At 42.5% G+C, this 12,320-nt stretch overlaps 1 protein-coding gene across 1 annotated transcript in view; it reads left to right on the top strand.

Annotated features, from left to right (window-relative positions):
* ARHGAP22 (Rho GTPase activating protein 22) overlaps positions 1 to 6,558 on the top strand; it is a 125,772-nt gene extending 119,214 nt beyond the window's left edge. Inside the window, exons 8-9 of the mRNA XM_062001341.1 lie at positions 1,276 to 2,176; positions 6,330 to 6,558. Coding sequence (XP_061857325.1) covers positions 1,276 to 2,176; positions 6,330 to 6,558 — 1,130 coding nt within the window. The remainder of the gene's footprint in view (positions 1 to 1,275; positions 2,177 to 6,329) is intronic.
* Positions 6,559 to 12,320: the final 5,762 nt, after the last annotated feature.

Genomic DNA, 12,320 nt, shown 5'->3' with positions numbered 1-12,320 from the left:
CACCCAGGCACAGTTCAGTACACATTAATTGCTCCCTCACATAGAGAGCAGCTCCACCTCCTCCCCTTGTCAGTCTGTCTTTCCTGAACAATACATAACCCTCCATGGCTGTGCTCCAGTCATGGCAGCTGTCCCACCACGTCTCTGTGACCACAATGAGGTCGTAGCCCCACATCCACACCCACATCTCCAGTTCCTCCTGCTTATTCCCCAGGCTGTGTGCATTGGTGTAGAGGCAGCGCAGGGGCTTACTCAAACACACAGGTTTCCCTGTGTGCCCCACAGATGGCAACTAACTGTAAGGCAACAGGCTGACTTCACAACATGTCCTGACACATTCTAGTTGTTAGGGATTTGAAGCCTGCCACAGAGATATGGGCCATATTAAGGGCAGATTTAAGACCTTCCCTTCAAAGTGGGGAATGTACAAATGTGGAGAGGGGAAAAAGATGTGCAGGAGCAGATGCTGGGTTGTTCGGTATTACAGAGGCAGAGATAGCAGGAACCTCATCTGTTGTGAGGCTGTGGCTTCCCCACCATCGTTGATAGCCATCCTGCAGTGCTTTGTATTAGGTTTGGTAAGCAGTAGTCTCTGTTAGTTCATAATGCTCTACTCCACTACTGGAAAACAATAGTGACTTATTCCTATAGATTTAAATAATTGCAAGTGCTTTCTGTACACCTTCTGCAGGGTCATGGATCATACAGATGTTATACTTTCTGCAAGTTTCTCTATACACTGAGTGCAGCAAAAGGCCTGAGCTGAAACTTCTAGGTTTTAATAAACACTACCTCTGGGCCTGTTAAGACTATGAAGTTGGGTGCAATGTAGTTGTGGAAACCTGCTGGTTTTGGAAGCTGGACAGAGAGGTGCTCCATCCCAGCAGGTAGGTCTACACACTGAGCCTAATGCTGGCTCTGAACCTGATGCCTTGGCATGGTACAGACTTGCCCTGTTTTCCAAAGGTGTTCTTAAGTGCACTAATTTACTAATAATTCCTAGTGATCATTTTTTACTCTGCTAATCAGCTCGTTCATGAGCTGGACTGACACCTGTGTCCTTCACAGTCCCCATTTCCAGCAAAGGGAGCAATTCCTGTCTCTTGCAGTGCTGTACAGAAGGGCCTAGGGCAGTGGTTTGTGCAGTCCCGTTGCAGTGCATAGTGGCCACAGGCCTGCCTCACAAGCTCACAGTGCCTCTCTCAGACAGGGAAGAGGTGAGTGTCTAAGGTCTTCCATGTCTCATAACTGCTTGCCTTTGTTTTCTCCCCACAGGCACCTCACTAGTTCAGCACCTGATGACGGTGCTGATAAGTGAGCAGGGGCGAATCTTTGCTGTTCCTCAGGCAGAAGTGCCAGAGAGCCAGCTGGAAATCAGGCCTGTGCATCAGCGCAGTACTGTGGAGTGGATCTCTGAGGAAGACCGGGAGGACAGCAGGTCGGAGAACAGCATTCCCAGCCCCACTGATTTGCCTTCCAGCAGTGCTGGAGCACTGGAGGCCACTCCTGGGCCTACAGTGAAAAACACTCTTTCAGAGCACAGTGGCAAATTGACTCAGCCTGCCACCAGCCCCAGTAAAAGAGTGCAGACACTGCCCCCATGGAAGTACTCCTTCCGGCAGCAGGGAGCACGATCTGTGAGTCCAAAGCTGGGCAGCTCGTCCTTAGATATCCCTAACCTCTCCTCCAGTGGGAACTGGTTGATGAATGGACTGTACTCCCTCCGAGGCCATCGCCGGACAGCCTCTGGGGAACGAGTTAAAGACTCATGTTCTTCCCAGAGACTCTCTACTTACGACAACGTCCCTTCCTCCAGCCTGTCCCTTAGCACACACAGTATGGCCAGCACCACATGGTCTACATCATCATGTGAGATCTCCGTGATGGACTCAGTCAGCAGCTGCCCAGCCTGCCGGGCCAGTGACTCTTCTGCTTCAAGCTCTCTCAAAACTGAGAGGGTAACTCAGGGCTCGCTGTCTGAGAGTGAGGTCAAGACTGCGGATCTGGAGAGCAGCATTGATAGGTTTGAAGCATGCAGCAGCAGCAGTGAGAAAAGCAACCCAGCTGCAGCTTCCAGAGACTCTGTCAAATGCTCTAGGGCCTTACAGAGCTTGGTGGTGGAGCTTAAGGCTGAACTGAGCAAACAGAGGACTGAGTATGAGACTAGTATCAAAAGGTAATGTCATCTTTGGGGGGACAAGGTAGTCTTGTATCAGCATTACCCCCAGTTTGAACATAGGTGTGGGCTAACACGTGTATCAGGTTCTCAGACCTGGGTTTGGGAGATGGCAGATTTGGTTCTTCATTGCCCTCTGAATCCTAACTTTCCTCTCTCTGATCTGGGAGAGGGTAACAAAAAAAAGGATTTCCATCACTCAGGGAATTCATATTTCACTTTCTATGTTTTTCACTGGAAATCAGAAGTGCACAGGTAATGCCAAAATCTGTTCTTTGTGTCCTGAGAGAAACAGCAATGCAAACATCTTGGAGGGAGAGGTTGGGACCCAGGGCGGTAAGGCTTCAACAAGGAACTTGGACTGTGCAGGTGCCAAGATATGTACCAAATCAGTGTGAAATGGAGGGTTTCTTGCTCTTTTTCCCAACAGAAACAATCTTTAGGAAACTGATCTTGACTATTCTCTGGGTTATTGTGGGGTTTTTTTGTGGTGGTGGTGGGACTGCATCCCAGCCACAACTTCTTCAGCAGCTCTTTTGTGCTGAACTTCTCAAATAGAGTTCTAGAAACCTTGCTTTTGATTTTTGATGTGGTCCTTTGCTCATCTGGTCAGCCACCGAGTCGAAGTAGCAACAAGGTGCTGCTTGTACAGCAGGTAAACGTGAACGGTGTAGTTCTTTGCCCACTCTGATGTTTACTTGCACAACTGCTGGTGCTGTAGTTTAGATCTGTGCTCAAAAATTCCCTCCTGTTTTCAGGAGAGGTGTTTGTGAGGGCACTGGCTGTAGGAAGTAGAAAGTATTAATAAATAGGAAGTAATATGTATTAATTTGTGTGAGTTAGGGTATTAGGTTTTGTAAGTCTATGTACTTAATATAATGACTTTCAGACAAGTACTCAGGGAAATATGCACATGAAATATTGTTGCTTAATGGAATTAGGTATGCTTTAATATACAGACATATGCAGAATTGCAAACCATGTTATAAAAGAATCATCATTGGCCTGGGCTCTGCAGCACTGGTACTTTGCACTAAGGGCTGTAGCCCTGTTTCTTTCAAATAGGTGAGTTCTCATCCTTGTGTGTGTGTGTGTGTGTTAATGTCTCAATGTATTCCTTCAAGTATTAAAACTCTGGCAGTATTTACATGCCTCAGTTTCCAATCATTCTCCCGAGTGTGGTACAAAAGCACAAATGACTGTTGGCAGGGATTGTACTGCACAGCTTCAGCCTGCAGCCTTGCCTTTTTTTTTTTTTGTTAGATAAAATGTATCTAAACTGTGATCTCTTCCAGTGGGCCAGTTGTTAAGCTAGGAATTTAACTTTTGTAACTTCCTGCCTTATTTATAATTTCCTATGGTGGTGGCTTGCCAGCCTCTGCAGCCTTTCTGCCTCTTGCATTGCACTGCCCTCGCATGCATGGGACACTGGAAGGAGAATCAGGACATGTAGCAGTTTCATCTCCCACTCAACAACACAGCGTGGTGTGTTGGAAAAAGTCTTTGAATGAGGATGGTAGTACATGGCTTATTTTGGTTTTAATTAGATGTCCTGCTCATGGAGAACGGGAGGGCAATTAAGGCATGCGTCTTGCATTTAACTCTGCAGAACTGGCCTGGGAAGCCTTGTATACAGAGTAATAAACAGAAAGGAGACCAGGCTGCATACCTTGGAAATAGGTATCTGCACATTTATACCTTCTCCCTGGGGGAAGAGATGGCTTTCCACCTCATACCAGTAGAACAGTTCCAATGGGGCCTTCAGCTGTTGGCATCAGGGACATCCAGGAGGATGTGCTTCATTACAGCTGTTGAGCAGCTGCAGCTTCTTCAGCTCTAACACCTGCTTTTCTCTTTTAGCTGGACAGGGACAGAGAGCACTGTGGCTGGAGGAGATGACTAGAAACTGGCCAGCTCTCACAGGGCAAATAGCTATGAGGAAAATGCCTAATGAACAAATAGTTTCATAAAATCAGGCAAGATGCAATCACTGCCTTTTTGTATTAAACAGGATGACTCCAGCTGTTCAGGACTACAGCCCCAAGGGTCTTGCTGTCAAGTCTAAGAATTTCAAGCCAAGTTTTTCAACTCTGAAAAGTTTTGCAATGTTTTTATTACATCTGCAGCAATTTACATGTGCAAAAATATGTTCTTCTTGAGACTGCATGAAAGCCTGCTCCTGTGGAAAAACAGAAGCTAACTGCAAAGAAGGGAGGCTGTTAATCAGGAAAACCTTGGGCTGCCTTATTTTATTGAAGATAATTTAGTCTTTAAAAGTAATAATTAGTTCCTTTACAACTGCATGTGTGCTTGTGTGGTTTGCAGAACTTTGTATGTGTAGCAGGGCATGTTTTAATGAAGGAGTATGAGCTTTTTGTTGACACATACATAAGTGGAGGGAAAGCAGAGTCAGTACATGCCTGGGGCAGAGGTAAGGAACACTTGCTGATGGAAAAGCTGTTATTTATCACCATCAACTGCCCATTTTCTCTCTCTTAGTCAGAGGGAGGCAAGTTTTATGGCCTTCCTGTAGCCAGTCTCTTCCAGAGTGCTTCTCCCTCGAGGTTAGTATAATTATCAGCATTCTCTATCGAGCTTCTGTAATTTATGTTTACCACCTGGGACTCTCTTAAGAAACTGGAAGCATCTGGCAAAGGATTATTATGTGTGCATGCAGAAATGCAGTAATTACTGTGACCCTGTGCAATTCAGAACATGGACAACTAGTCTAGGCTGTTGTACCTGACCCCTGAATTTTGTGGTGGAAAAAGTTAATTGGTAGCTCAGCTGAAGGCTGTAACAAAAATGTTATAAAGGAGTGTGTGGGTGGGGAAGCATCCTAGCTTCAGAAGAGTCCTGTTCTGGCACAGGAGATAGTTCTCTTGAATAATCAAAGTCTGCCTTCCTCAAGATGAGTGTTATTTTCAGACAGTACACATTTCTGTTCACTCATCAGTGCAGGTGTTGGTCTGCTGCATGTGGTCATTACCGGGCCTGGGTGTGACTTTCTGAGTTGTGAAAATTTAGAAAACGATCACATTGCCATCCTTAGCTTAAGGGGATGCACTACATTGCCTGCAGAATTGCCTCTTGAGGAGCCACAAAATGGAATTCAGACCCTTCTGGGACTGTCACAAAGGTCCCTTCCCCCTCCTTTTTGTGTGTAGTGTGTAGGATGCCTTTATCATTTACTATCTGAACCCCTTCAGAGTTTAATAGGGAAGCCAGGCACTCCAGCTTCACAGACGGGTGTTATACTGAGCAATGAATCCAAGGAAGAGTGGAGAGTTTGTTAGGCTGTTTGTGTTTTAAGTTGGAAGAGGGACACTATTCCTAGGAAAAACCTATTATTTTTCTAAATTTTTAGTGATCAGAAATTACTAACACCACTGTATTAACACCACTACTCTGTCTTGTGATTAGGAAACTTGATGGACAGGTCAGCACAGGGTATGTACCTTCTGCCCTTGTTTCAAATTTTAAAAAACCCATGAAATTTGACCTCCTTAGAGAAAAGCTGTGAGTCTGGCATTAGAGTTGTGTGGACAGATAAAGTTAAGGTCTATTCTTCAGATTCTTTCTTTTATGGAATGCAGGATTTTGTAAAATCTTATAGAGTCTGGAAAAACTTTTATTTCCCTTCTCCCCTGTCAGTGACAAACTTTACAGAAAATACCGTGAAATGGATGGTGAGGAAGGACTGTGACCTCCTTCCTATTTGACCCACAAGGATGTTCTTCTGTAGTGGATATCCATACAGGGAAACACAGTATCAGGATGAAAACAGAGGTTAAAAGATTATTTTGGAATTATATATTTGAACATGGTCTAACTTAAGAGTAAATACATCTCCTCAGACATTCAGTTGACTTGCAGCCCAAAAGTAACCATTGTTTTGTAAGACTTGAGCCTGTTTTCTCAAGATATGAATAGAGGAAGCTCCAGCTTTCAAAAATTATCTGCCCTTAAACTCAACATTAGTGAAATGGCAATTAGTGCCCCACTGTAACTTCCTCTTAGAATGATGATATTTTAGCTCTAAGTGGAACAACTTATGTTTATTATAGCTCTCAGAGTATTTATCCAGCCACTTAAAATACCCTTTGTTGTTTTTTTTTTTTTCCCCTTCTTCTCTCTCTCCTTTGGTTTTAAGAATTGAAGAAACAAATGCAGACCTGAGGAAGCAAGTAGTCAGGTTAGAGGAAGAACTGGACCAAGAACGAAAGAAATACACTATGCTGGAGATAAAGCTGAGGAATTCTGAACGTGCTCGTGAAGATGCTGAGAAGAGAAATCACCTCCTGCAGAAGGAAATGGAAGAGTTTTTTTCAACATTGGGATGGTTAACTGTTGGGAGTCAAAGTGCTAAAGCCCCCAAGTAGAACAAGTTGATGTACAGCATAGAGATGCAATTTCTGGCAAAACCAGTGACAATGCACATTTTGTTCCAGTACACTCATGTATCATGAGAATTCTACAGTGATTGTGCTCTCAGTGACACTTACTCTGTTGTCTTTACATGTGCTGTAGTATGTGGGCCAGCTGAGAAAGACTGCTACAGAGGATGCTTGAAAGTTTAAGTGTCAGATTGCCAAGAAAGAGTGGGCACCCTTTTTATCCACAAATCTAAAGATACTGTTCTCCACAGCTGTACTGCTGTCATCTTTGGACTTACTGCACCACCCTGTTGCTGGCTCAAGGACAGTAGAAAGTCCTGTTAAGGTGGGTGGGTTGGCCAGAACCAATGGTCCCACACTTGTGAAGCACAGGTGTGTCACTGCATCAAGTGGGGTTTAGCAATAGATTCAAGGAGGTGTTCTTTTCTCCCCATTCCCTACATAAAATTTGTTTAAATTCCTCATTCCTTGAAGTGCCATTATTTTAAGATAACATGAAAACAAAGTCTACAAATGAGCTGAAGATACCAAACGCCACAGTACTTTAAACATGCACATTTTGCCTAGGTAGCTGGGGGATTTGAGCCAAAAATAGAGCAATTATTAGCTGCAAGAAAAAATACTATGAGTTGACATGTACTGATCAGTCACCAAGGTAGGAGAAAAAAGATTATCATCAAAATACATTCAACCGCTGATGGCTTTTTTTATCTATAAAACTTTCATAGCAAAACCTATGGTAAGAGAAATTAGTGCAATTGGGGTGAGGGGAGGGGGAAGGCAGGTAATAAAGGGGGAAGCGTGTGGGTCTACTTTTAAGCTTCCTGGGACACTTTGCTGCCTTGCAATGAATTTCTGGTAACTAGCTGCCAGGGATGGCTTTCCCTTCAAGGGACTTCTCTGAGAAGTTCTCCATAGCATCCATAGTGCCCTGAGCCAGACAGAGCCTGCAGACAGAAAACTGTTCACCAGATTCTGCTTGAACTCCACTTGCCAGCCCAGCATTTACAGCACTGTTCACTCTTTCTTGGCACATACCTTTGACAGTGTGGGAGTCCCCCAGGAGAAAGAGTACCATGACAACATGAAGTGGCTGAAGTATGGACTATAGTGAAAGATGCCCGTTTTAAGTTTTTTCAAAAATGACCTGAATCTGTCTTTTCTTACTAGAGAATAATATAACTCTTTGTCTGGAAATAACCTTAGAATGCACATTTTTATGTACCAGCAGACTGTCTCCTCATCATCTCTCAGATATCCAGGTATTTCAATATTTAAACACCTAGAAGTTAACTTGTTTTTACCTCGTTGTAATGCTTCTCCCTCCCATTCCTTCCTATGGAAATGTAAACCATTTAAAGTGAGCAAAAAGAAACACTTTAACCTAATCTTTCCTGGTTAAGACAAGCCAAGCAAGGGGATAAAGTAAGCTGTATGGACAGGTGAATTCCATTATTTCAAAGCACATTCCATCTCTGCAGAACATGCAGCTGCTCTGGGTTTCCTGCTGCCTCGGCAGCAGCACCCTGCCCCCTCCAGGCACCAGCATGTGTGTTATTACAGACAGCCACAACTGAGCCTGCAAGGAGTAGGGTGGCCTGTTTGTAATAGCAGCATTAAGATGCATCACATGTGAAGCAACCTGTAACACTGATTAGGAGCTGGACCTGCATAGTGGGTCAGGTAGCTCCGAGTACCACACCAATCATCACAAAATAAGCCTTTGCATTAGAGAGTGGTCTCAATTCTCTGCAAATGGAACATCATAACCGGTAAAAAGAAAGTTTCTACTGAGGCCTTCAATCCAAGTAGTAATAGCAACCAGGTTATTTTAATGCCTTCTTTTATTGCTACCCTCAACATGGGTACCTTTCATCATGACAGGCACATGCCTTAGACTATTTATATTGCATTATCTCTGGTAATATATTGAGTGCAGACTACTCCTTTAGTTCTGGCACACGCTACATACTTAAGAACTGAGCTACACTGACTGGGAGCCTAAAACATAAACATGCAAGACAAGCACTAAACAGGATTGCTGGCTAGCTCTGAGTGAAACCAAATACAGCTGCAATTCTAGAAATTCTTTAAGTATTTAAACTTAGGTAACCACTACATACAGCAGAACTGGGAAACAAACCCACTTATCCCAGATCTTCAGCTCCAGGATGGGATCATCTGTCAGCCATATCAGCACAACAATCTTAATCTGGCATCCAGGATAAAATTAATTTGTCTTTTCAGTGTCACAAACGAATCCATATCCACTCAGTGATTAACGGAACTAACCATTTCCCAGTTACATCTGTTCCTCTCACTCACGAGGAATAACCTGCAGGTCCTTTTGAAGATGACCTACTGCAGTAAAGAAAGCTTGCAAGAAGATCCATCAGGAGAATTATAGAATAACAAAGAACTTGTGTAGGTCTCCATGGCATTGCCAATATGAAAATTAATAGTGGTAGCTTATTGAATTATCTACATTCAGTAGCGAGTTCCGTGCAAGCCAGCAGCACTACAGAGCATTGGACTCTGAGCCTAAAACACCCACAGACAAAATCCTGTCAGACCTACCTGGACAAAGGCTTATGTGACCTACTCTAAGTGGTCCTGCTCTTGGCAGGGGTTTGGACTAGATGATCTTTCAAGGTGCCTTCCAACCCTTGAGATTCTGTGATTCTCTGAGACTCAGTTTTGAGAAAGATTTTCCTGAGGACACAGGTACTGGGCCCTCCTTTCATTACTTACCTCCTCCTGCAGCACAGGGTCTCGGCAGCCATGTTTCCAGGACAAGTGGCAGCTGGAGTCAGCAGCCAGGAGGCAAGACTGGGTTCCCAGCAGTCGCAAACAGACTTGGTAGTAACAGTCTTTGGCACATCCAAAGCCCATGGGAACGGAGAAATGGAAGAAACGTCACTTTGTTCACGAGTGAGCTCACACACAAAACAGGACTTTAAGTACCATTAAAACCAGAAGAATCTCAGGAAGGACTGATGCTAGTAAGACTCCAGTTGCAGTCTTCTTATGAAATCCACATGAAATCCATTCCAGTCTAGCAATGACAAAACACTACATGCGTAGTAGTCAGACTTTATTTTTCTTTTTTATTTAAAATATTATTATAACCAATTGACATACTAGATAACAATGTGTACATTCCAGTGGTGTACATGTAATGAGCCATGGCATGAATGAGTAAAAAACCCACAATGTTCTCAGTAATGCCCCACCAACAGCTTATTTGGAGGGAAAAAATGAAAAGCAGGAAAAGGTATCAAATGTGGGGAAGAGAAAAAAAAAAAGTTTTCCTCAGTATTTTTAATGGTGTATCTTACCCTTCATTTTTCTTGTGACAAATTAAAATTAAGAATATACTTCAAAAGGGGCAGAAGGGATGATTCACAATAATTAGGGATTTTTTTTTCTCAATTTTAGTAATAAATGTTAAAGAACTCTCAAAAATAGACTAGATATTGGGCCTACAAAAGTAATTCATCTGTATGCAAAGCTTACCAATTACTCCTTTTGTAAAATGTAAAGGATGAGCTGACATTACTAGTAAGCTATTTTTACCTACAAAACCAGACTACAATAATAAAATCACCAATTTACAGCTAACACAATATTCTAGATGTACATTATTGTACACAAGCTATATATTACACTGGAACATCTTACGTGAAATATATAAGAAACATACTTACTGATATTGTCTCAACATTGGCCAATAGGTTTATTTTTCTAAAGGAAGTGTGTTTTTCTATTCACATTCAGTGTAGTTCCAATGGCAAGGGTTAGCTTTGTTCACTTAAACGTAGAATTTGTGTGAGGTAGGTTCAAGAAAATCTAGCTTAAATTTTTAACTGCAGAAGTTAAAAAACAATGTGATCTGACTCATAACATGTTTCTGTAATGCAGAGATATATGGAGGAGAATTAAAGATATCACTTAAAATACCACTTCTATCCAGTGCCTTTAACTAAGAATAAATTAAATTAATTGAAAGTGTAGGTAGGCAGTAGTGTCTCATCGTATTTCTTCATTAAAACCCTCTTTGTAATAGAAAAACAGACAGCTCTCCTTCAATTCCAGGCTTCATACTAAATATGTAAGAGCCAAAGCACTGATACAAAAAGAAAATGTAACAGCATGGACAAGCTGTGTTCAACAGCAAATAAAACCGTATCTAGAAACATTCATTCACATCCTTTAGCAACTTGAAGAAGTGTTAGCTGAACCATCTTCTCCCTTTTCCCCCATCACCTTAATCAAGACATTTCATGTCTTGCACTCTGAACCCAGGCTGAGTAGGAACCACCCTCCAGTATGTGCTTTTTGACTGTTTATGCGATGTTGAGGTGAATGCCATATATGCTGATGCAGGGAATTACACTCTGCAAACATCTACATGCCTGTCAAGGCACAGCCACTTCCGACGCAGCTTGCCCTCACACGGGGCCTTGGCCGGACAGTGGAGCCTGACCCAAGGAGCCTAGGTGGCATTATCCTTGTATCTAGCTGAAATTCCTATCCAGAAAGGTACTACTGCCAATAGCATAGTCAGGCTCCTCAAAAGTGAAAACCCCAGCCGCATACCCTCCTCCTGAGGAACAGTGCCACATCTGTTTAGCGCAGCAGAATGAATGAGTCAGGCTGCTCCAGGGCTGTTGAGCTGATGGGTATTGTTCTGGCAGTCTCACACACACTAGCACACATAAACCTCAATCCTGACAGAGCAGAGGCACAGCAGAAAGTTAACATACTAATGTCTCCCTTCCTACTACTTCAAATTCTTGAAGAACCTTCTTCTACAAAGAGATCTATTTTATCCTTGACACCTACCACAGTCCTGACCAGAGAAGAGGGAAATTAATCTCTTTATTGTTGTCCAACTTTTAACATCACCTGACATAAGAAATCAGACAGTTCACTGTAATGTAACCTCTACCAACTCCCAATGGATTGGAACTGCCCTAAAAAAAGAAAGTTGGATGCACTTTAGTGAAATCTGTTATCACAAGATGACCCTGGGATCACAGACAAAAATAAAGCTTAATAATACTTAAAGAATAAAACTGTACAGTGTATTAGAGAGTATATGATCTAGTAACATAATAATAGACAAAGACAGCTGAACTCTGGCTATCCATTTGTTTACTATCTGTGGCAGTGTACAATTACCTGTGAAAGAATTTTGTATTTCAACAAATAAAAAGGAAATTAAGATTCACATGTTGTGATAATTTGGTTACTGAATCTGATTTTCTGTCTTTGAAAGTTGCCATAACTTTAATTTGCCTAAAATGCAAGCACTGCAAAACCAAAAACAAAACACCACAAACACTCCAAAAAAACCACCTTCAACACTGCTATGAAGACGGTGCCAAGAGTGAGCCCTAGGTTCCCACAGGCAAAGCTCTGGCCGTACTGAAATAATCTCTTTAAGCACAGCTCACCCACACTGTAGTGGGTTGCAGTGGACAGTCTCACTCATCCAATAACCTCACTGTAAAAGAAAAGCTCAATTCTCAGAGTTTATGAACTCAGTGAAGTTACTACTGGTAGCACACTGTGGTAGAAGCCTCGTAACTGCTTCACTCAATATCCATTTTAAAAGCAGCTTTTCTTCAGGACACTGGAAGGTATAGCAAAAATAATTTTAAAGTTTCAAAATACTTCAACCATCACAACAATCCAGAAGGGTCCAAAATAAATTTAAGTAGGAATTAAATTTACCAAACTTG

The sequence above is a fragment of the Colius striatus genome, chromosome 8 (assembly GCF_028858725.1).
Source record: "Colius striatus isolate bColStr4 chromosome 8, bColStr4.1.hap1, whole genome shotgun sequence".
NCBI classification, from domain to species: domain Eukaryota; kingdom Metazoa; phylum Chordata; class Aves; order Coliiformes; family Coliidae; genus Colius; species Colius striatus.
Note: the sequence above shows the minus strand (reverse complement) of the source record. Positions and strands in the feature narration are given on the sequence as shown.